This window comes from Phacochoerus africanus, chromosome 8, assembly GCF_016906955.1.
Source record: "Phacochoerus africanus isolate WHEZ1 chromosome 8, ROS_Pafr_v1, whole genome shotgun sequence".
Taxonomy (NCBI): Eukaryota; Metazoa; Chordata; class Mammalia; order Artiodactyla; family Suidae; genus Phacochoerus; species Phacochoerus africanus.
This window is the reverse complement of record NC_062551.1, coordinates 169959007-169981424: the sequence shown is the minus strand read 5'-3', so window position 1 is coordinate 169981424 and position 22418 is coordinate 169959007. Positions and strand designations below refer to the sequence as shown.

At 44.0% G+C, this 22418-nt stretch overlaps 1 protein-coding gene across 3 annotated transcripts; it reads left to right on the top strand.

Moving 5' to 3' along the window:
- The first annotated feature begins 7709 nt into the window (after positions 1-7709).
- Positions 7710-22145, top strand: ZFP69B (ZFP69 zinc finger protein B). Of its 3 annotated transcripts, XM_047789576.1 has the most exons (6): positions 7710-7791; positions 8174-8757; positions 11935-12020; positions 14920-15046; positions 15295-15390; positions 20587-22144. In XM_047789576.1, the coding sequence occupies exons 2-6, from the start codon at positions 8631-8633 to the stop codon at positions 21753-21755; spliced, it is 1605 nt and encodes a 534-aa protein (XP_047645532.1). In that variant the 5' UTR covers positions 7710-7791; positions 8174-8630; the 3' UTR covers positions 21756-22144. The 3 variants fall into 3 exon arrangements, with proteins under 3 accessions (XP_047645532.1, XP_047645535.1, XP_047645534.1); XM_047789579.1 differs by lacking the exon at positions 15295-15390 and having other exon boundaries at positions 20587-22145; XM_047789578.1 differs by lacking the exon at positions 7710-7791 and having other exon boundaries at positions 7802-8757.
- Positions 22146-22418: the final 273 nt, after the last annotated feature.

The following is a 22418-nucleotide window of genomic DNA, read 5'->3' as shown; positions in this document are numbered from 1 at the left end:
TATATAATAATTCTAAACCAGTATGCATTTTTTAAAGCCTCAAAACAAATAAAACAAAAATTGATAGAACTTCAGGAAGAAAAAGACAACTCACATCAGTGCATTAAAAAAAGTCTCTAGCAGGCTTTCTTTTTTGGAAACTAGCAGGCTGATTCTAAAATTTACATGGAAATGCACAGGATCTAGACCAGCCATGATCTTAGAAAAAGAAAGAATAAATTTGAAAGGACTATACTACCAGATTTTAACATTCATTATGAACTAGAGTAATTAAGACAGTGTGGAATTGGTGCCAGATAGACATAGGCCGATGGAATAGAATGCAGAGCCCAGAAACAGCCCCACACATTGATGAAAGTGGTAACACAGAGCCGAGGATTAAAGGGAATATTTTAGTAAAGAATGCTGGGACATTAACTGTACATATAGAAAAAAGTAAAATTGACCCCCTACCTCACACCATAACAAAAATTAATTCCACATGGATTGCAAATCTAAATGAAATGCAACATTTTAAGTCTCCTAAAAGATAATGTGAGAGAATCCCTTCATGACTGTGGTGGACAGGAAAGCTGAAATTCGAGTTAAAAGCACTAACATAAAGAGAAAGATTGATAAAGGTGATTAGATCAAAATTAAGAGCCATTTATTGAAAGATTCCATTAACACAGTGAAAGGGCTTACCACAGAGTAAGAGAAGATATTTGAAACACACAATAAAGGGCTTGTATCCAGAATGTATATGAACTGCAAAAAGAGAAAGTCAGGCAACTTAATAGAAAAACAGACAATGGAGACCTGACTAGGCACTTCAAGAGGATACACAAATGACTAATATACGTAGAGATGCCTAATCTCATTAGTAATTGGGGAAATTCAAATAAAAACACAATGAAATATCACTAAACACCTACCAGAATAATTAAAATTTAGAAAGATAATCCAGAGTTCCCCTTGTGGCTCAGCGGGTTAAGAATCCAACTAGTATCCATCTGGGTGAGGGCTCAATCCCTGGCCTTGCTCAGTGGGTTGAGGATCGGGTATTGCTACAAGCTGCAGTGTAGGTCACAGATGATGCTGGGATCTGGCATTGTTGTGGCTGTAGCTGTGGCCAGCAGCCACAGCTCCGATTCAACCCCTAGCCTGGGAACTTTAATATGCCACAGGTGCAGCCCTTAAGAAAAAAAAAAAAAAAAGAGAATCCAAGTGTTGGCAAGTATGTGAAGAAACAATGGGACCTCTCATGTACAACTGGTGGGAGAATAAATTTGATACAACTACTTTGGAGAATAGTTTAGCATTCTCTATTAAGTTTTCTGCACAGATATACCTGTAACTCAGTAGTACTAACCCTGGTATACACCAGACAGAAATGCCTGTACAGGAGCATTAAGCGACAAGCACAAGAATGTTCATCATTATTCATGACACCTCCAAGCGAGAGACAATCCAAATGTCCATCAGCAGAAAATGGATAAATAAATTTTGGTATATTCATACAGTATAATCCTAAACAGCAATAGAAATGATCAAACTGCAGTTATAGGAAACTGCATAGAGGAACCTCACAAACTGAATGTTGAAAACATTTTTCTATATCGTTTGAGAGTATATTGCAGACATAGTGATGCTTCACTCCTAAATATTTGAGCATGCACCTGAAATGGATATATTCTCCTTTATAACCACAACACTGTTTTCATACCAATGAAAATTAATATCAATTCGATATCACCTGATTTTTAATTTTTGCCTGTTTTTAATTTTTGCCTGTTATCCCAAGAATGTATTTTGTTCCTTAAAAAAAACAAAACAAAACAAAACAAACAAACAAAAAAAACAAGATCCAGTCTAGGTTTATGCATTGCATGTGGTTATTATCTATTTGCTTTCTTTCAGTTTGAAATAGTGCCTCTTTTCATGACTGACTTTTTGAAGGGCTTAAACCAATTGGTAGAAAGTGCTATGTTTTTCATCTATCTGAAAACTGGAAAGTAGGTCCAGATTCAGATTAAATATTTTGGCAAGAGGAGTTTCCATCGTGGCTCAGTGGAAACGAATATGACCAGCATCCATGAGGATGCAGGTTCAATATCTGACCTCACTCAGTGGGTTAAGGATCCAGCCAGCGTTGCTGTGAGCTGTGGTGTAGTTCGCAGATACGGCTGGAATCCCGCGTTGCTGTGGCTGCGGCGTAGGAAAGCAGCTGTAGCCCCGATTTGACCCCTAGCATGGGATCCTCCATATCCTGCAGGTGCAGCCCTAAAAAGACAAAAAATATATATATATTTTGGCAAGAACATCTCATTGTTTATTTTGGGTATAGCATATCACAGCAGGGAGAAAATAATAAGAGGAAGAGGTTTATACAGTCATTGGCAAAAATATGAGGAATTTATATGAAAATATTGAGTATTTGATTAAGAAGAGTTAGACATGACTCAAGCTAGGGTGATATTTATTGATATGGATGCACCTATGATAGATTTTAGATTTAATGTTCTGGATCCAGCACCTGGGTATGTTTTTAATAAACAAAGCTGAAGATTAAATTGGCCAATTCTAAAACCTGAGATGATAAAAATTCCTTTATATACTGTGGAAAAAAGAGATCTACACCACAGTTCATAGCAACACTGGATCCTTAACCCACTGAGCGAGGCCAGGGATGGAACCCGCGTCCTCATGGATACCAGTCAGGTTTGTAACCCACTGAGCCACAATGGGAACTCCTGGGCTGACCCTTTTAAAGGAAGGAATAAGTTGCTGAATTTTCTACCCTCTATATTATAAAAGAAATACAGTACTTGCTGAATCTCTTTGGATTTATGAAGCACGTATACCATAATTGGGTGTGTTGACCCAACAAATTTTGGAGGTGACCTGAAGAGCTACCTACTTCAAGTGGAGCCCGGAATGACAGATGTTTCTTCTTTTTTTGTTTTGTTTTGTTTTTTTGTCTTTTGTCTTTTTTGTTGTTGTTGTTGTTGTTGTTGTTGCTGTTTCTTGGGCTGCTCCCACGGCATATGGAGGTTCCCAGGCTAGGGGTTGAATCGGAGCTGTAGCCACCGGCCCACGCCAGAGCCACAGCAACTCGGGATCCGAGCCGCGTCTGCAACCTACACCACAGCTCACGGCAACGCCGGATCATTAACCCACCGAGCAAGGGCAGGGACCGAACCCGCAACCTCATGGTTCCTAGTCGGATTCGTTAACCACTGCACCACGACGGGAACTCCAGATGTTTCTTCTTGTTCAGGCTACAGGCACCTCTTCTCTCTGCCCTTATGATTCAGTAAATCAGTAGCAGATCAAGATACTTGTATGGGAGTTCCCATCGTGGTTCAGCAGTAGTGAACCCAGCTAGTATCCATGAGGATGAAGGTTCAATCCCTGGCCTCACTCAGTGGGTCAAGGATCCTGCATTGCTATGAGCTGTGGTGTAGGTCACAGATGTGGCTCGGATCCTGCATTGCTGGGGTTGTGGTGTAGGCTGGCAGCTGCAGCTCTGATTCGACCCCTAGCCTGGGAACCTCTGCATGTCATGGGTGTGGCCCTAAAAAGACACACAAAGGTGCTGTATGGACACTCTTACAAGCCCCAATTAAAGAGTCACCAAGGAGTTATTTATGGGTTTTGAAGCTATGCCTTCTTTGTTAAGTAACTATTTCCCCATCTAGCCTTGGCAGGAATTGAATCCCAGACCATGACACCCTAGGTGCCATGGATCAGAGCTGCCCATGATGAACCGGGTAGTGGTCTACCTGGACCATATCCTTGGAGAACCCTTAATGTCAGTATCCTTAAGTCTTTTCTCTTCAGCCAACTGGAATCACTGAAGAGGTTTTTTCAGATTTACTTCTCAGAGAGTATAGACCTGAGTAGAAACATTCTGGGAATAAGGTTGGGAGTCTGAAGTTCAGTGTGTAAAATTTCATGTGTCCTTGCCCCCGCCCCCCTCCATTTCCAGAGTGGTACCCTGCCCTCAACTCTGCCTGGTGTTCTTCAGCTCAGAGACCCTTCTGTTTTACCTTCCTCTTGCACCACTCCTCCAGTCTCCTGCAGCGAGGTAAAAGGACAGTCACCTGACCATGGAGTAGTACAGGGATGCTGGGAATTTGCTTTGTCAACAGATTTGCAACCAATATTCTATTTTTAGCATTGCATTCATTCCCCGTTTTCAGAGGTACCCCAGGCAACCAAATTCTTTGCTTTCGGTCGTTCTGTGATGTAAATCAGATCGCTTCTTGGCTTTCCCCACTGCTCATTTAGGTTTCAGCCTTTTCAGAACTCATAGGCTGTCAACACTCATCATCTGCTGTCCAGTTGCCAAAATTTTGTTGTTCTTCCCTCTATTCAATGTGTCCCTGTGGGTTTATGTCTTTGGTTTAAAATATCTTTTTCTGCAGTTACCATGGGATTTTGTGAGGGAGTGAAGCTAAATATACGTGTTCCATCTGCTCCTTTTAACTAGAACTTAAGACCACAAGACATGGACCAAGGAGGCAGAAAGGCCAGGGGACAGGGCCTTTCTGTGGGGGAGGGAATGTAGTTTTCCCAGGGAAGGGAGTTATGGACTGAGAGCCTCAAGGAAAAGAGCCCCTGGAGTTCTTGCTGTGGCTCTTTGTGGGATCAGCAGTGTCTTGGGAGCGCTGGGACGCATGTTTGATTTCTGGCTCAGTACTGTGAGTTAAGGATCTAACGTTGCTGCAGGTGTGGCTTAGGTTGCAACTGTGGCTCAGATCTAACCCCTGGCCCAGGAACTCCATATGCTGAGGGGCGGCCAAAAAAGCAAGAAGAAAAAAAAAAAAAAAAGAAAGAAAAGAAAAAAGGAAAAAGGTACCTGCAGCATGAAGGTTGTGACTACGGTCCTTATGAAGCCCCAAATATCAAGAACTCTCTTTTTCTCTTTTTTTTTTGCCACGCCTGCAGCATGTTCCTGACCAGGGATTGAACCTGTGCCACAGCAGCAACACCAAGCCACTGCAGCGACAATGAGGGTCCTTAACCTGCTGCAGCACAAGGGAAATCCTCAAGTACTTTCTTTTTAAGAGAGTTCAAGTTAATTACAATTGTAATTCTGAATTTCCCTGACTCTCACATAAAATATAAATCTGTACAGTCTGGTTTATGAATTTTGTGGGTGTTTACGGAACGTAAGAAGAAGACGGCTTCATTCTGCCCCACTCTCCCAGAATGGAGAAGGGGCATTAACTTTGAGTGCCCAACCCCTAGAAAAACCAACAGAACCTGGAGGATTGTTCCAGAAAGGACAAGAGAAGGAATAACCCTGTTTACTCTCATGTGTTAGTGAAGGTTGTTTCTATGAGAAGAAAGGACTTTCAACACACTTCTGGATTATTTCAGCAGCCTGGCAAGATGATTTATAAACTGAATGAACTCACTGGAATTCTATTCCTATTATATTAACGTAGTTATCTTTGTAGGCAACTGGAGCTTAATCTTAAAGATACTTTGGGAAATTGCACAATGCAAACCTCAGAATCATGCCACCTAGTGGTGAGCAGATGGATCATTGTCAAACCAACTGGTGACTTAACAGAAACTTATTTTCTCACGCTTCTGAAGGCTAGACATCCCAGGCAAACTCTGGCAGTGTCAGTTTTTGATGAGGGCCCCCTTCCTGGCTTGTACATGGTGATCTCTCACTAAATCCTTATATGACCTTTCTTCAGCACCTGCCTTCAGAAAAAGTTGAGCCCTCTGGTGTCTCATCATCATCATCTTCTTCTTCTTCTTTTATTTTTATTTTTATTTTTTTTTTATTGTTGTTGTTGCACTCACAGTATGTGGCAGTTCTGAGCCAGGAATTGAAACTGCACCACAGTTGTGACCTGCACCACAGCTGCAGCAATGCCAGATCTTTAATCTGCTGTGACACAGGGGGACTTGGTGTCTCTTAAAAGGACACTAATCCTATGGGATCAGGGCCCCACCCATATGAGACCTCATTTAATCTTTTTTTTTTTTTTTTTTTAAGGGCCACACCTGTGGCATATGGAAGTTCCCAAGCTAGGGGTTGAATCGGAGCTACAGCTGCTGGCCTATGCCACAACCACTGCAACACCAGATCCAAGCAGAGTCTGCAAACTACACCACACCTCATGACAATGCTGGATACTTAACCCACTGAGTGGGGCCAGGGATCAAACCCTCATCCCAATGGATACTAGTCAGGTTCATAAATGCTGAGCCACAACAGGAACTCCTGACCTCATTTAATCTTATTTATGCATAGTCCCCAACTTACAATTTTTCAACTTTAGGATGGTGTGAAAGTGATATATTTTCAGTAGAAACCATATCTTGAATTTTTATCTTTTCCTGGACTAGTAATATTCAATATACTCCTCTCTCATGATGCTGAGCAGTGGCAGCGAGCCTCAGCTTCCATTCAGCCACGATCACAAGGGAAATAACTGATCCACTTACAACCATCATTTTCATTTTCAGTACACTATCCAGTAACTTATATGAGATATTCAACACTTTATTATAAAATGGGCTTTGTGTTAGGTGATTTTGCCCAACTGCAAGGTAATGTAAGCCTATATTTAAGGTAGGCTAGGCTAAGTTATGATTTTTGCTAAATTAGGTGCATTAAATGCACTTTTTTTTAAATCTTTTTAGGTCTGAACTTGAAGCATATGGAAGTTCCCAGGCTAGGGGTTGAATCAGAGCTGTGGCCACTGGCCTACACTATACCTCACAGCAACGCAGGATCCTTACCCTACTAAGGGAGGCCAGGGAGCGAACCCGAATTCTCCTGGACACTAGTCGGGTTCATTACCCCTGAGCTACAACGGAACTCCTTAAGTGCATTTTTAACATATGATATTTTCAATTTCCTGTGGGCTTATCCAGCTGTAACTCCATCATAAACCCAGAAGCTCTGTACTTTCTTTCTCCAAACACAGCTACATTAGGGGTTAGGGCTTCAAAATATAAATTTGGGGGTTTGGGTGGGGAGATACAAGCAGCATTCAGTTCACAACAGCTAGCAATCACACAGTTTTATTCTATTTCCTAAGTTATTTTTTGTAGGCTATATATGTTCAAGATGAACAGCATTACGGTATAATCATTTCTGCAGAAAATACATAAAAATCCACGAAAAAGCCAAAAATGGGTGTGTGGGTGTGTTTGTGTGTGTAGGTAAGTATGTGTACCAGATGTTAGCGATGGTTACTCTGGTGAGATTACAGGTAATAACTATTTTACGGTATTTCAGAAATCTAAGAAAACCAATTAACATAAGAACTTGTAGAATACTAGAAAAACGAACTGACTGTGGCAGTCTTTCAATGAAACTCTGGGTTCCATTCCACTTTTCCACATGCATATTAAGTCAAAGTGATATGGAGTCTTTTACACCAAGGTTGTTTCGACAAAAAAAGAGATACAAAGAGTTAAGTCTCTCCAAGGACGCAGCCACACCTCCGTTCCTGGAAGAAGAGAGTTGGTTCTACCCAGCAGCCCCACCAGGACGAGAACACAGGCTCCGTCTCCTTCCGCAGGAGCCTCACCCTGGGTCCTGGTCCCAGGCGGCAGGCAAGCCGAGAGGGACGCACCGGCCCAGCGCGTGCACCGGCCCGGCGCGTTCCCCGGCAGGTGCTGGCGAGTGGGCGGGGTGCCCCGGAGGATGCCGGGAACCGCGCGCGGAGGGTGCTTCCGCGCCTGCGCACGGGCCCAGGCTGCGTGACAAGGGGCGTCTCCGGGCTCCGCGGAGCCCGGCTCGCGGCGGCGGGAGGGGTCGCGGCGGTGCGAGGGGTGAGCAGGGGCTGCCCGGGGTCTGGAGCGGGGACAAGCCGGGAAGCGACCACTTCCATCCCGCACGCTGTCACCCGTGGCGCGCGGTGTGGCCCGGCGTCACCGAGTTGGGCTCAAACAAAGGCTGCGAAGGCTGGGCAGGGCCGGGCCAGCCCTGGAGAAAGGCTTCTCCTTTGCGTTTAGGGAGGAGGAAACGGATTCGAGAGGTTAGGTGATTTGGCACAGCCAACCAGTGAAGGAGCTGGGATTCAAATCCAGATTCTTTTTGATTCCCAATCTTTGATTCCCAGTCTCAGACTTAACAATCTCAGTCTGAGGTTTAAAATAACCTAGTCTTTTACTAAAACAAAGAACCACTTTTATTTCTCTCTTTATACCTTAGGACACAGCGCAGTGTTCCGGACCATGTGGGCTCTCTGTATCCACGGTCTCCATATTATCTTTTGTAAAAAAATTTCAGTGGCGCAAGTTCTAGATTTCTGACCATGCGATAGAACCTTCTGGATCCTTTTGCTGACTCTGATGTTTTCTGCTCAGTATGGCCAGGGGACTGTAGAGGTGGCGATTTAGAACAAGCACCTGGAGCCTCTAGCTGCTTGCTGAGGAGACAGTTGGAGCGCAAGGATGGCAGGTGTGCCTTGAGAGCCTAGAGAGTGAAAGGTGCAGACTCTGGATTTGGGCGCGTGTATCTGCCGGTTCCCGGGAGTGGAACCGTGCAACTGGGAAGCCTCCCTTCGGAATTTCTGTCAGTTTCCTCATCAAAAGTGGACAAGCCCAGTCAGGACTCTCTGCCTTGTGGGTTGAGCCAGAGATCCCCGGAAAGGAGCCCCGAAGTCGTCATGCTCCAGCGGCTCCTGATTTCCTTGCCCGCCGAGACCAGCTCCTGGGTGAAGTTGCACCATCCAGAGAAGGCCCCGGAGGGCGCGCCCCTGTGGGAGGACGTGCCTGAGATGTTGGAAGGAGAAGGTGAGAATAGACAGTGGGTGGGAGGGAGAAAAAGTAACATCCTCGAGGTTGGGAAGGAAAGTGGACACCTGAACAGAAGCATTTCTTGGGGAGACAGTTGGGTCAAGGGTCTCTGGAGTTCTTTGATTATTGCTCCTAGTGTGGGCTTTTCCATAGTGATAGGGGTTAGTTCATCCTGAAACCAATATTTCAGAGTCGTGACTGTTTATGTTATTTCTTTTCGTCTTCCCCATGAGTGCGTGATCCTGGGAGGACTGGCCTGATTGTCCTTACTTTGCAGTGAGGAAATATGTCAAATGAATGACCTAAGTACTTGGTGGGTAGGTCAAAAGTCGGAAGCAGCAGGGAAAGTACCAGGTGAGACTAGAGTGTCTTGTGCTAAAATAGCAAGGAAGAGCTCAAAGGCTAATGGATAGTGTACCAGAAGGATGCAACAGCCCGGGTCAAACTGGGGACAGTTTAAATGTCCAGATTGATTGTAAAACCTTGAATAAATAAAACGCCACAAGTTTGTGATGACACTTAAAGAAATAAGGGGAGTTCCCATCGTGGCTCAGTGGAAAGGAATCTGACTGGCATTCATGAGGATGCAGGTTTAATCCCTGGCCTCGCTTGGTGGGTTAAGGATCCGGCGTTGCTGTGGCTGTGGTGTAGGCTGGCAGCTACAGCTCTGATTCGACCCCTAGCCTGGGAGCCTCCATATGCAACAGGTGCAGCCCTAAAAAGACAAAAATAAATAAGTAAAATAAAATAGAGAAAGAAGGGGGAGAAAACTCATCTCCTAACATTGGAAGTGACAAATAACACTGATTTATTACTCTGAAAATGATTATTATGGGAACAGAGGATGTATTCACGTTGCTTATTTTTAATTTTTTTTATTTTTTTTTTATTTTTGTCTTTTTGAGGGCCACACCTGCAGCATGTGGAGCTTCCCAGGCGAGGGATCTAATCAGAGCTGTTGCCGCTGGCCTACACCACAGCCACAGCAACACCAGGTACAAGCCGTGCCTGCAACCTACACCACAGCTCATGGCAACGCCAGATCCTTAACCCACTGACCGAGGCCAGGGATCGAACCTGAAACCTCATGGTTCCTACTCGGATTCGTTTCCACTGCGCCACGGCAGGAACTCCCTTACCTTACTTTTTAGATCCTTTTCAGAAAATACCTGCAATAATAAAGTGTAGAAGGGCTAATGGAATATTTTACTATAAATGGAAGAATTGGAAAGGTGATCGTGAGTAGGATATCCACACAGTGTCAAAGTGTCACCCCCACAGATCACGTGCTAAAGGCCAGGGAAAGGACATGCTTTTTCAACGGCAAGATCTGGTGGTCACTGTCTTAACAAAGGGTCCCAGTGATGGGATAACCTGACGTTGTGTCTATGCTGGGCCATGTAATATACATGGTATCACCCATGAAGTATCCCTGCCTAAAATGTTTGACCTGATTCAAATTAAGCTTAAAGGCTGAACTTCTGGCTTGAGGAAAATATAGGGGATGGAGAAGTAAGAGAACCCCCCCCCCCTTGAGGATATGGTGAGGGGGTGCTTGCCTCTTAAAGCCAGTGTCGAAAAGGAGGGAAGTACTGCAGTTTGGGTGTGGCTCAGCTGTTCAGGATCCAGTGTGGTCACTGCAGCATCTTGGGTTGCTGCTGTGACGTGGGTTCAATCCCTGGCCTGGGAACTTCCACATGCCTCAGGCTCGGACAAAAAAAAGGGAAGTAGTAGCTAGAGAGACTTTCAGACTTTAAATGTTTGAGCCTGGATTGGCTCCTGGTTTGGAAAAAATCCAGAATGAAGGACAGTTTGGGAACAGTTGAAATCTGAGTATGAACTGAGTATTTAGATGAGCCTATAGAATTATTGTTAACTCTCTGAAGTGTGATCACTGGTATTGTGGTTATGCAGGAGAAGATTCTTCGAAGTATTTAGGGAGGATGTGTCATGATACCTGCAACTTTTGAAATGATTCAGAAAAAAATATAGATGAAGGAAATATGGAAAATGTTAGGGATCATTGAATGTACGTGGTAGACATATGGGTGTTCAGTATTCATGATAAAAAGTTAGGGGGTTGGAGTTCCTGTCGTGGCTCAGTGGTTAATGAATCCGATTAGGAACGATGAGGTTTCAGGTTCGATCCCTGACCCCACTCAGTGGGTTAAGGATCCGGCGTTGGCGTGAGCTGTGGTGTAGGTCAAAGACGCGGCTCGGATCCCACATTGCTGTGTCTCTGGTGTAGGCTGGTGGCTGCAGCTCCGATTGGACCCCTAGCCTGGGAATCTCCATATGCCGTGGGAGTGGCCCAAGAAACGGCAAAAAGAAAAGGAAAAAAAAAAAAGTTAGGGGGGAAAATACAAGGACAATGATTCATGTGCCTTAGTCGCTATTTCATGTTTTTCATACATTAGGTTCTTCCAGTATTTCTGGAATTCTCACAGCCTGACAGAGTGTTATGCTTAAGTAGCAGATAGGAAAAAATGAACCAGATCCAGTTTCTCTGCACATACTCATCTATACTCAATTGCAGGAGATAATTATAAAAACAAGTGTAATAGGAGCAGCCTGAGATATCACAGTAGAGGGACCAGGGGAGAGGAAGCTTTCTTCTCATTAAGGGATCCGAAACCACTTCGCTTGAACTGCTCTAGAAGGATACCTCAGTTTTTCATGGAGTAGGACTTGGGGGGACGTATTGAGGTGGGTGCTGTCCGGGTTCAAAGAGTGAAGAGGATTACGTGGGCGGTGTGTCCAGTGAATGAAGGCTGGTGTTTAGAGGCAGCTGATACTTGGAGCAGCAGCTTTGGACTGGTTGTGGGGAATCTTGAAATCTGCGATAAAGTGCTTGGTTTTTCTTTTCTTTTTTTAAATTTATTTATTTGGATTTTTCTTTCTTGGAAGTGGGAAACCTTTGAGGGTTTTTGAACAAAGGAAAAGCCTGTAGGTCTGTATTTTTGGACCAGCATTAGCCATTGGGAATGCATTAACCCCGCAGGCAACGCACTGGAGATCCTCTGCGCTAGGAGGCTGTAGTCTGCTCTTGAGTTGCCCTAAGTGTCCCTCTTTGCATGTGCTGAGAGGGGGGCCACATGCAGCAAGTCTGCAGGCAGGTGTTCTATTTGGGGGATTTGGGGAGGTGCAAACCACATCACTCTTTTCCTTTCCCAGCTCTGCTATCTCGGGGTGCTGATGAGACCCAGGGAGAAAGCTTTGAGGAAGAAGCAACATCTGGGTCCCTGGCAGAAGAATCCCAGGTGAGTTGGAGTTTCCTGTCACTTTCTTGAACTTGTTTCTCAGATTTTTTGCTTTTAGGTCCACACCTGCGGCATATGGGAGTTCCCAAACTAGGGGTTGAATGGGAGCTGTAGGTACACCACAGCCACAGCAACGCAGGGTCCGAGCCCTGCGACCTATGCTGCAGCTCATGACAATGCTGGGTTCTTCACCTATTGAGTAAGGCCAGGGATCAAAGCCGCATCTTCATGGATGCTAGTTGGGTTTGTAACCTGCTGAGGCACAACAGGAACTCCCTGTTTCTCAGATTTTAAGAGCCCTAAACTTTGATTTTCTGGGATTGAATTTTCTCAGCCAGTTGGAAACTAGGCTGCATGGATTGATTTCACAGGTAATTGCCCCACCAGTAGTATCCATCCTCAGGAAGCTTCTTATTTCTAGCAAACCTCTAGCCATTTATACAACAAATTTAAAAGTCATGTTGCGTGTGTGTGTGTGTGTGTGTGTGTGTGTGTGTGTGTAGGGGTGAAAAGTATATAATGTAATTCTTGCCCTTAAACCTCACAAAGTATCATCCAAGGGAAAGACAGACATTGTAAAACATTTTAAGCAACATTTTATTTTATTTTATTATTATTTTTTTTCTTTTTCAGCTACACCTGTGGCATATGGAAGTTCCCGGGCCAGGGATTAAAGCTGAGCTGCAGCTGCAGCCTATGCCACAGCTGCAGCAATGCCAAATCCTTAACCCAAATGCCAGGCTGGGATTTGAACCAGCCCCTCCACAGAGACAAGCTGGATCGCTAACCCCCTGCACCACAGCGGGAACTCCTAAGCAACATTTTAAAATGAACTGAGTAGGGTTCTGATATTCTTGGAGATGTACACACTTCATTAGTCACCTTTAAGAGAGGATTTTTGGTCACATCCTGGAGCAGAATTGTAGATGAAAAGAGAAATGAGTAGAGAAGCTATGACGAGTCACAAAGAGTGCAAGCTATGTAGGCTGAGGAGAAGAGGAAGAACTTCCAAGAGCACTCTGGGAGTCTGTGTATCATAGATGAGCTCCTCGGAAAACCAGTGGCACTGGCAGCAGGCAAAGCTCTGCACAACCAAACCCCAGAAGCAGAGGAAGACTCAAGAAATTTTATAGAATAACCAGAGAAAACCTATATAAACGGAGATATAGGAGAGGTATTAGAGAATGGAAACGGGTTTGTTTGGTTGGTTGGTTGGTTTTGTTTTTTGTTTGGTTGGTTTTGTGTTTGTTTGTTTTGTTGTTGTTGTTGTTGTTGTTTTGCCACACCCACGACATACGGAATTCCTTGGGCCAGGGATTGAACCCAAGGCACAGCAGTGACCAAGCTGCTGCAGTGACAATGCCAGATCCCTAACCTGCTGCACCACAAGGGAACTCTGAGAACAGAGAGGTTTTTGTGGGTGGTGGTGTTTTGGTTTTTTTCTTTTTTGCCCTTACCCATGGCATGCAGAAGTTCCCAGGCCAGGGATCAAACCCATGCCCCAGCAGCAACCCAAGCCATAGCAGTGACAAGACTGGATCCTTAGAAGAGTTTTAGAGTACCGTGATCTTAACTTCCAAAATCACAGTACAAGGCTTCATCCCATGTCTTTAACGCTCCTCAAATTCAGTTTTCTCATTGGTTAAATGTGGGTGCTGGTGTCAGCCTAATAGGTCTGAAATGCATTCAGAATTGTTTTTGGGTTTTTTTAGGGCCGTAGTTGTGGCATATGGAAGTTCCCAGGCTAGGGGTCAAATTGGAGCTGCAGCTGTCAGCCTGCACCACAGCCAAGCAACAACAGATCCGAGCTGAGTCTACAACCTACACCTCAGCTTGAGGCAATGCTGGATCCTTAACCAACTGACCAGGGCCAGGAATCAAACCTGCATCTTCATGGGTACAGGTTTGTTTCTGCTGAGCCACAATAGGAACTCCCACAATTATTTACAGTATATAAAAACCATTAAAATAGTCTCCATACTTAAGGAATTTGTTAGTATCTCAGCCTTCTGGTTTCTGGGTTCTCTTTGCATTTGGTAATATTTTTTAAAAATAGCTATCAAATGATTATTTAATTTGTGTAGAGTCGTATCAGACCCTTCTTAAGAGGCTCTCATACCTCACAATACACTATATCTTTGGTCAAGGGCTCTTCCTTGCTACGTGGAATTCATGCCTCTAAAAATGTGCCATTCTTGCATACTTTGCTTACTAACAGAAATACCCAGCCAAGAGGCTTTTCTATGCTGAAATGATCTCATTTTAAGCAGTTCTTTCAGCCCAACCAGGGTCCCTGTCTTGTGTTAGGACCTTAGCTCCTTTTTCTCAACTATTCCTGATTACTGTTGTCCTTGATCTAAACTACTGTATACTGTTCTCAATCCTTTTTTAACATATTTCTTGAGTGTTTTGCCTTTAGCCAAATCATGAGTTTTATTTTATTTATTTATTTATTTGGCTTTTTTTTTTTTTTGGCTTTTTCTCTTTTTAGGGCCGCACCTGTGGCATATGGAGGTTCCCAGGATAGGGGTCCAATTGGAGCTACAATTGCTGGCCTACATCACAGCAACACCAGATCCAAGCCGCCTCTGTGACCTACACCACAGCTCATGGCAAAGCCGGCTCCTTAACCCACTGAGCTGGACCAGGGGTCGAACCTGTAACCTCATGGTTCCTAGTTGGATTTGTTTCCACAGCACCACGACGGGAACTCCCAAATCATGAGTTTTAACAGATAGCTCACACACTCCCTGCATTGCTTTGTAACTTCCAGCAGAGAATCAGCCACAGTTTTCAAGAGTGTGTCCAGGAAAACTTGGCTAGAGTCTCTCCTAGCATCTGGACAAGGTTCCAGAAGCTTCCTAACTCTGGCTGAGAAGGAACGTGTGTGGTGTTCTAGGAGCAGTTGACCTTCAAGGACATATCCGTGGACTTCACCCAGGAGGAGTGGGGGCAGCTGGCCCCTGCTCACCGGCACCTGTACCGGGAGGTGATGCTGGAGAACTACGGGAACCTGGTCTCCGTGGGTAAGGACGGGCTCCCCTTGTAACTAGCACCTGCCTATTGGAATAAAAATCTGTATTTCTAAGTTAAGGGCTGTGCTTGGGCTTGTGGTTCTGTGTTAGAGAATCTCTAGTTAAGATTGGTGTCTTCTTTTCTGCCCTGGTCTTTCTACTCCACCCTTCAGAAGGCCTGAATAACAAAGACCTGTCTTTACGTTCTTGTGATGCCTCTTTGAGCTCAGCACATGCGGTCTTTTCTTCCTCGTGAGCAGGATACCAGCTTTCCAAGCCTGGTGTGATTTCACAGTTGGAGAAAGGAGAAGAACCGTGGCTGATGGAGAGAGAGGTTTCGGGAGGTCCAAGTCCAGGTAAGAGCAAGGCAGATGGGGCCTTTGTCATGTCCCGAGAGGTCTGCTTAAAGGCTTCTCCACCGTGGGGAAGGCTGCAGCCACATGGTGAGACCCACGGGAAACCTGATTATTACTCTGTCTCCCATTCCTGCAGCTGCCTCTTCTCAGTGTCTCTGGAGTCGGAGGAGGGGACACCTTTCTTGGGAGTTCCCATTGTGGTGCAGCGGGAACAAATCTGACCAGTGTCCATGGAGATGCGGATTTGATCCCTGGCTTCACTCAGTGGGTCGAGAATCTGGCATTGCCGTGGGCTGTGGTGTAGGTCGCAGACGTGGCTTGGATCCCACGTTGCTGTGGCTGTGATGTAGGCTGGCAGCTGTAGCTCCGATTCCGCCGCTATGCTGGGAACTTGCGTATGCCTCGGGTGTGGCCCTAAAAAGATGGAAAAAAAAAAGAGAGAGAGAGACAGAGATACCTTTCTCATCAGGGTTAGCTGGCTTCACCATTTCTCCTGCCCTGACTTTCACGGTTTCCTTGCTTTCTCCAGCACTCGAGACCTTGCCCTGATGATAGTTTCTTCTCCTGGACATTCAGGTATTCACGGACCGCTCCTCATCAAAAATGACCCCTTCACTGGGTTCTCGTGTCGTTTTATCATGGCGTTCCCTCTCTCTGATGACTCCATTAAATTTTTTTTTCCTTTTTCTTATGATCATAGTTTCAATTCTGATTCTTTTTTTAAGTTGTCTAATTTAACTTTTTATTTCAGATAATTTATAACTCTTTGAGAAATCACCACAGAATTCCTTCTTACCAAATCCAGTGGTAAGAGGAACAGTATAATGACAGCTGTATTCCAAGCTGGCTTCTGTGAGTCCTGTGCTTACTTTAATACCCCATCTTACAAATGAGGAAAAGAAGACTCTTAGGTTAAGAAATGTGTACATCAACTGCTACTTGGTGGAACCAGTATTTGAATTCTAGTCATTCTGAGTATACAATTTGTGGGGGTTTTTTTGTTTTTTTTAATGGTCTTTTTGTGGCCGCACTTGCGGCATATGGAGGTTTCCAGGCTAGGGGTCAGATGGGAGCTGTAGCTACTGGCCTACGCCATAGCAATGCCAGATCTGAACCATATCTGCGACCTACACCACAGTTCACAGCAATGCCAGATCCTTAATCCACTGAACAAGGCCAGGGATTGAACCTGCGTGCTCATGGATATAGTCAGATTTATTTCCACTGAGCCATGATGGGAACTCCCACAGTTTGTGTTCTTACGGTGCTGTATCACAGGGCAGCATTAGGTTCCGGGGACGTCATTTCCTTCTTGGTATCGTTTCCTCTACCAGCTAGTTCAGTAATTTTTTGTCTCCCCTGTCTCTCATTGCTTTTCAGTCTTTCTCATCAGTCTCCTTTTTAATGCAGATATATCATTTATGACTTTTAAGCTACTGTAGCAAATAGACTCTAAAGTTTGGCTTAAACAGAATAAGACTTTCTTGCTCACTTTTTTTCTTTTTTTTTTTGGCCGCCCCTGAGGCATATGGAGTTCCCTGGCCAGGGATCAGACCTGAGCTGCATTCTCGACCTAATCTGCAGCTGGGGCAACAATGGATCCTTAACCCACTGTGCCAGGCCGGGGATCAAACCTGTGTCCCAGCACTCCCAAGACATTGCTCCTCCCATTGCACCACAGCAGAACTCCCTTGCCCTTTTTTTTTTTTTTTTTTTTTTAACTGCTGCATCTGAAGCATATGTGGAAGTTCCCAGGCCAGGGACTGAATTCGAGTGGCAATGCCAGGTCCTTTAAGCCACTGCACCGGGCCAGGGATCGAACCTGCATCTCTACAGCAACTGAGCCACTGCAGTCAGATTCTTAACCCACTGAGTGAGTCCAGGAATCAAACCCACATCCTCATGGAAACTGTGTCAGGTTCTTAACCTGCTGAGCCACAACGGGAACTCCTCTAGTCAGATTCTTAATCCCTCACACAGCAGCAGGAACTCTTCTTGCTCATATATTGATTTGGGGGAATCATTTAGTTTGGTGGACACTTCTCTTCCACTGGCAATTCAGGGACGGAGATTCTTTCACATGGCGTTCTGTCATCCTCAAAGGCAGCCTCATCATCTGCGTTTGGCCAGCGACAGGAGAGCACAGAGGAGTTCATTTTGGAGTCACCCTCATTCGCTTCATGGGGGAGACCCTCATTACTTCACCCAATTAAATTCAAGGAGGATGGGGGAACTGGAGTACAGCTGTGTGTCCGAAAGTAGGGAGAAGAGATTTCAGTGAACAGCCAGCCTTCCCCGCCACGATCCCTGAGAAACCTCAGTCGTCTCCACTCCTGTTGTATCTCTGCACAAACTCTCACAAGTGAACTGTGATGGTTTACCTGACCCCTTCGACCCTTGTATTCTGCATGTTTTCAGTTTTGTCTTGTAGGTTCGTATGAACTCTATTCCCACATATCCCCGGTGTTTGGGACGTCTCTATATAGACACACTGTTGTTACTTCAAGCCCAGCACATCTCCGTCTCTCTCTCCCAAAAAAGTTCTCATCCTGACTACCCCTGTTCTATCAGACTTTAAGACTAGAAATCCGGGTACCAGTACGACTGCATTGTGCTTTCTGCTCTGTTTTTGCTTCATTCCCTATAATATCCTCTTTGATATTACCTGCTAGGTCCGCTTCTACTCTTCATCTCTGTTGGGGCATTGCTAAGCCAGGTTCCCGTCATCTCGTGGCAATTGCTATAATTTCTAGTTGGATTTTTTTGATGTCTTATTTTCTTTTTCTGACACATTTTGAATGTTATTCCCAGATTTGACCACTTGGAATATCACATTTATCTTGTTTTTAATCCTAAAAAGAAAAGTTGAATGACTTTATTTCCTGTAGTAAATAATCCAGGAGTTACCGTTGTGGTGCAGGGGAAATGAATCTGACTAGGAACGATGAGGTTGCGGATTCGATCCCTGGCCTTGCTCCATGGGTTAAGGATCTGGTGTTTCTGTGGCTGTGGTATAGGCCAGCAGCTATGGCTCTGATTCACCCCCTAGCCTGGGAACCACCATATGCAGCAGGTGCAGTCCTAAAAGGACAAAAGATAAAATAATAATAATACAAACATCTCTGCTTATTTTGTTTTTTGGGGTTTTTTTGTTTGTTTTTGTTTGTTTGTTTGTTTTTGGCTTTTTATCTTTTCTAGGGCTGCATGCTCGGCATATGGAGGTTCCCGGGCTAGGGGTCTGATTGGAGCTGTAGCCGCCAGCCTACACCACAGCCACGGCAACTCGGAATCCAAGCTGCATCTGTGACCTACACCACAGCTCACAGCAACACCGGATCCTTAACCCACTGAGTGAGGCCAGGGATCGAACCTGCAACCTCATGGTTCCTAGTCGGATTCATTAACCACTGAGTCATGACGGGAACTCCCTCTGCTGATTTGGCATCCACTCCAAAATTTATCCAGCTATTACTAAGTACTTTATATGTGCTATTACTGAAATGAAGTTAGCCATCCTGGGGAGTAAGATTTTGCTGTGAACAGGAAATGCTGGGGCCTTAGGATGACAGGGTCCAGAATGGTTGGATAGGAATAGACAGTAAAAATCTAGAACACTCCCTCACCGAAAAATGCTGTGTCATGTATACTATGGATAGAATATATATTTTCTGTCTTTTCAAATTTTACACCATAATTAATATTTTGTCACCAGTTGAGAAACCATTTTCATCTCTTACATAGGCAAAAATTATAAAGATTGTTAAAAGTCCAATGAGATTGCAGGGAAAGGTACCCATTTTCACTGATAGCACACATACCCACAACCCAGGGGTAAACATTGACTGGAATGCATACAATTTTATATACAATGATAAAGTGGAAAATTGGCAACCAAACTAAATATTTTTCATAGAGAAAAGTCAAGCGAATATTTCTGTAAGTGGAATGCAGTACAATTGTTAAAAAGATTGAGATAAGGAGTTCCCATCGTGGCTCAGCGGTTATTGAACCTGACTAGCATCCATGGGGATATGGGTTCAATCCCTGGCCTCCCTCAGTGGGTTAAGGATCCGGCGTTGCCATAAGCTGTGGTGTAGGTCACAGACTCTGCTCGGATCCTGTGTTCCTGTGGCTCTGTCTTAGGCTGGCGGCTACAGCTCCAATTTGACTCCTAGCCTGGGAACCTCCATATGCCAAGGGTGCAGCCCTTAAAAGGCAAAAGAAGAAAAAAAAAAAAAAAGAATGAGATAAATCTAAATTTACAGACATGGAAGGGGGTCCATAAGATATAGTTGAGTTTAAAAAAAAAAACAGAAAACATTCAGAACTGTATGTGCTCCATGATCCCTTTTTTTGCTACAAATACATATTCATGACCATGTATACACAAATGCACAATTCTCATGTATATGTTATTGAGAAATAGCTGGAAGATACATTCCAGAATCCTAAGAGACTAAAGGAAAGGGGGATGAGATTGAGCAAGGCCATCCTTTTTTAGTGAACGCATGTCTATATTATTTAATGTTTTCTTTTAACATGGACAAAGTTAAGACACTTAATTTTTTTAGGTAAATAAAATTTTCTCGTGGAAAAATGGGCTTGAGATGATATGGTGTTAGACTCTTTACCTTCCTATCTTATCTCTTGATATTTGCCCTTACAATGACACTCTTTTCTTAGCCCATTTCCTCTTAGAGTTCATGTGGATGAACTCCCAACTTTTAAAGTTATCACATACACTGTTAACCCCGTCTTTGCTTAGACCACTTCATTACCTCCTTACCAGCTCTCTAGGCAGCAGGATCCTACTTAAAGACAGTCCAACCCTCCTGTACTTAGTATGTTATTTTTTCCCCTCCTGTTCTCACTGTGGCCATTTATTTCTTATAGTGTGTTGAGGAGTTCCCTTCGTGGTGCAGAGGAAATGAATCCAGCTAGGAACGATGAGGTTGCAGGTTCCATCCCTGGCCTCGCTCAGTGGGTTAAGGATCTGGCGTTGCCGTGAGCTGTGGTGTAAGTCACAGATGTAGCTTCGATCTGGTGTTGCTGTGGCTGGCAGCGACAGCTCTGATTAGACCTCTAGCCTGGGAACCTCCATATGCCATGGGTGTGGCCCTAAAAAGACAAAAGACACATCAAAAGAAAAAAAATTGCGTTGAATATGGGTCATTTATATTTTTTAATTTCTTTCAGACTTGAAGGGTGAAACAGAAACCAAAGAGTCAGCCTTAAAAAATGAACTTTCATGGAAAGAATTACACCATTGCCTGATGATGGAAAAGTCCACTAGAGGAAGCACCTTGACGTCCACTTTGGGAGGAGTCTCCCAGTGTCACAAGTTAGAAAACCACCAGGAGAACCAAGGAATGAGTGAGGGGCAAATGCTCTTGATCCACAAGAAAACACCCACTCAGGAAAGAGGCCAAGAATCTAATAGATTTGAGAAAAGTGGCAATATGAACTCAAAAGTTATTCCAGGACCAGTAGGTCCTCCAAGAAAAAGACACCATAAATATGATGTATCTGGAAAGAAAAGTAGATACAATTTAGATTTGATTAATCATTCAAGAGGTTGTACAAGAATGAAGACCTTTGAATGTAATATTTGTGAAAAAATCTTCAAACAGTTCATTCATCTTACGGAACACATGCGAATTCATACTGGAGAGAAACCTTTCAGATGTAAAGAATGTGGAAAAGCCTTTAGCCAAAGTTCATCCCTTATTCCACATCAGAGAATCCATACTGGCGAGAAACCCTATGAATGTAAGGAATGTGGGAAAACCTTCAGACACCCATCATCTCTTACTCAACATGTTCGAATTCATACTGGGGAGAAGCCCTATGAGTGTGGTATATGTGAGAAGGCATTCAGCCAGAGCATTGGGCTGATTCAGCATTTGAGAACTCATGTCAGAGAGAAACCTTTTACATGCAAAGGCTGTGGAAAAGCATTTTTCCAAATTAGACACCTTAGGCAACATGAGATTATTCACACGGGTGTGAAACCCTATGTTTGTAATGTATGCAGTAAAACCTTCAGCCACAGCACATACCTAACTCAACATCACAGAACTCATACTGGGGAAAGACCATATAAGTGTAAGGAATGTGGGAAAGCCTTTAGCCAGAGAATACATCTTTCTATCCATCAGAGAGTCCATACCGGAGTGAAACCTTATGAATGCAGTCATTGTGGGAAAGCTTTCAGGCATGATTCATCCTTTGCTAAACATCAGAGAATTCATACTGGAGAAAAACCGTATGATTGTAATGAATGTGGAAAAGCCTTCAGTTGTAGTTCATCACTTATTCGACATTGCAAAACACATTTAAGAACTACCTTCAGCAGTGGTATGTGAAATATGTTCAGTATCAGAGAGTTCCCCAATCAGAGAAAAAGCCTCTAAATCCATGGTTTTCTGACTTTTGGATGCCAAGAACCAATCATTTTTTAAATGGTTTGATCCAATGTTACAACTATTAATTTTACCATATTAAAAAAAACCCTACCTCAATCAGCATTGCTTCAGAAAATAAAGGGCATTTTAATATTTAAAAATATAGGAAGGTTGTAATCATAGAGAACAGCCCTTTGCAATGAATTAAATTAGCTTTATGAAGATCTCCCAATTTTGTCTTTATTTTTCTCATTTTGCTGTGGGCCAGGGAAATCATTATGGCAGCTCAGTGATCTATTACTGGCTTTGAGAGTCACTGCTCTCTCTTTTTTTTTTTTTTTTTTTTTTGAATGGCTGCACCCATGGCATGTGGAAGTTCCCAGGCCAGGGATTGAACCCAAGCCACAGCTGCAACCCATGGCTAAGCTGTGGCAGTGGGTTAGATCCTTCAACCCATTGTGCTAGGCTGGGGATTGAACACTCACCTCCACATCCAACTGAGCCACTGCAGATGGATTTGTAACCCATTGCATCACAGCATGAACTCCAAGACTCAGTGTTTTAAATGACTTTTTAATGAATTGGAATAAAATATACCTCTTACTGTAGCCCTTTGTGTGCTAG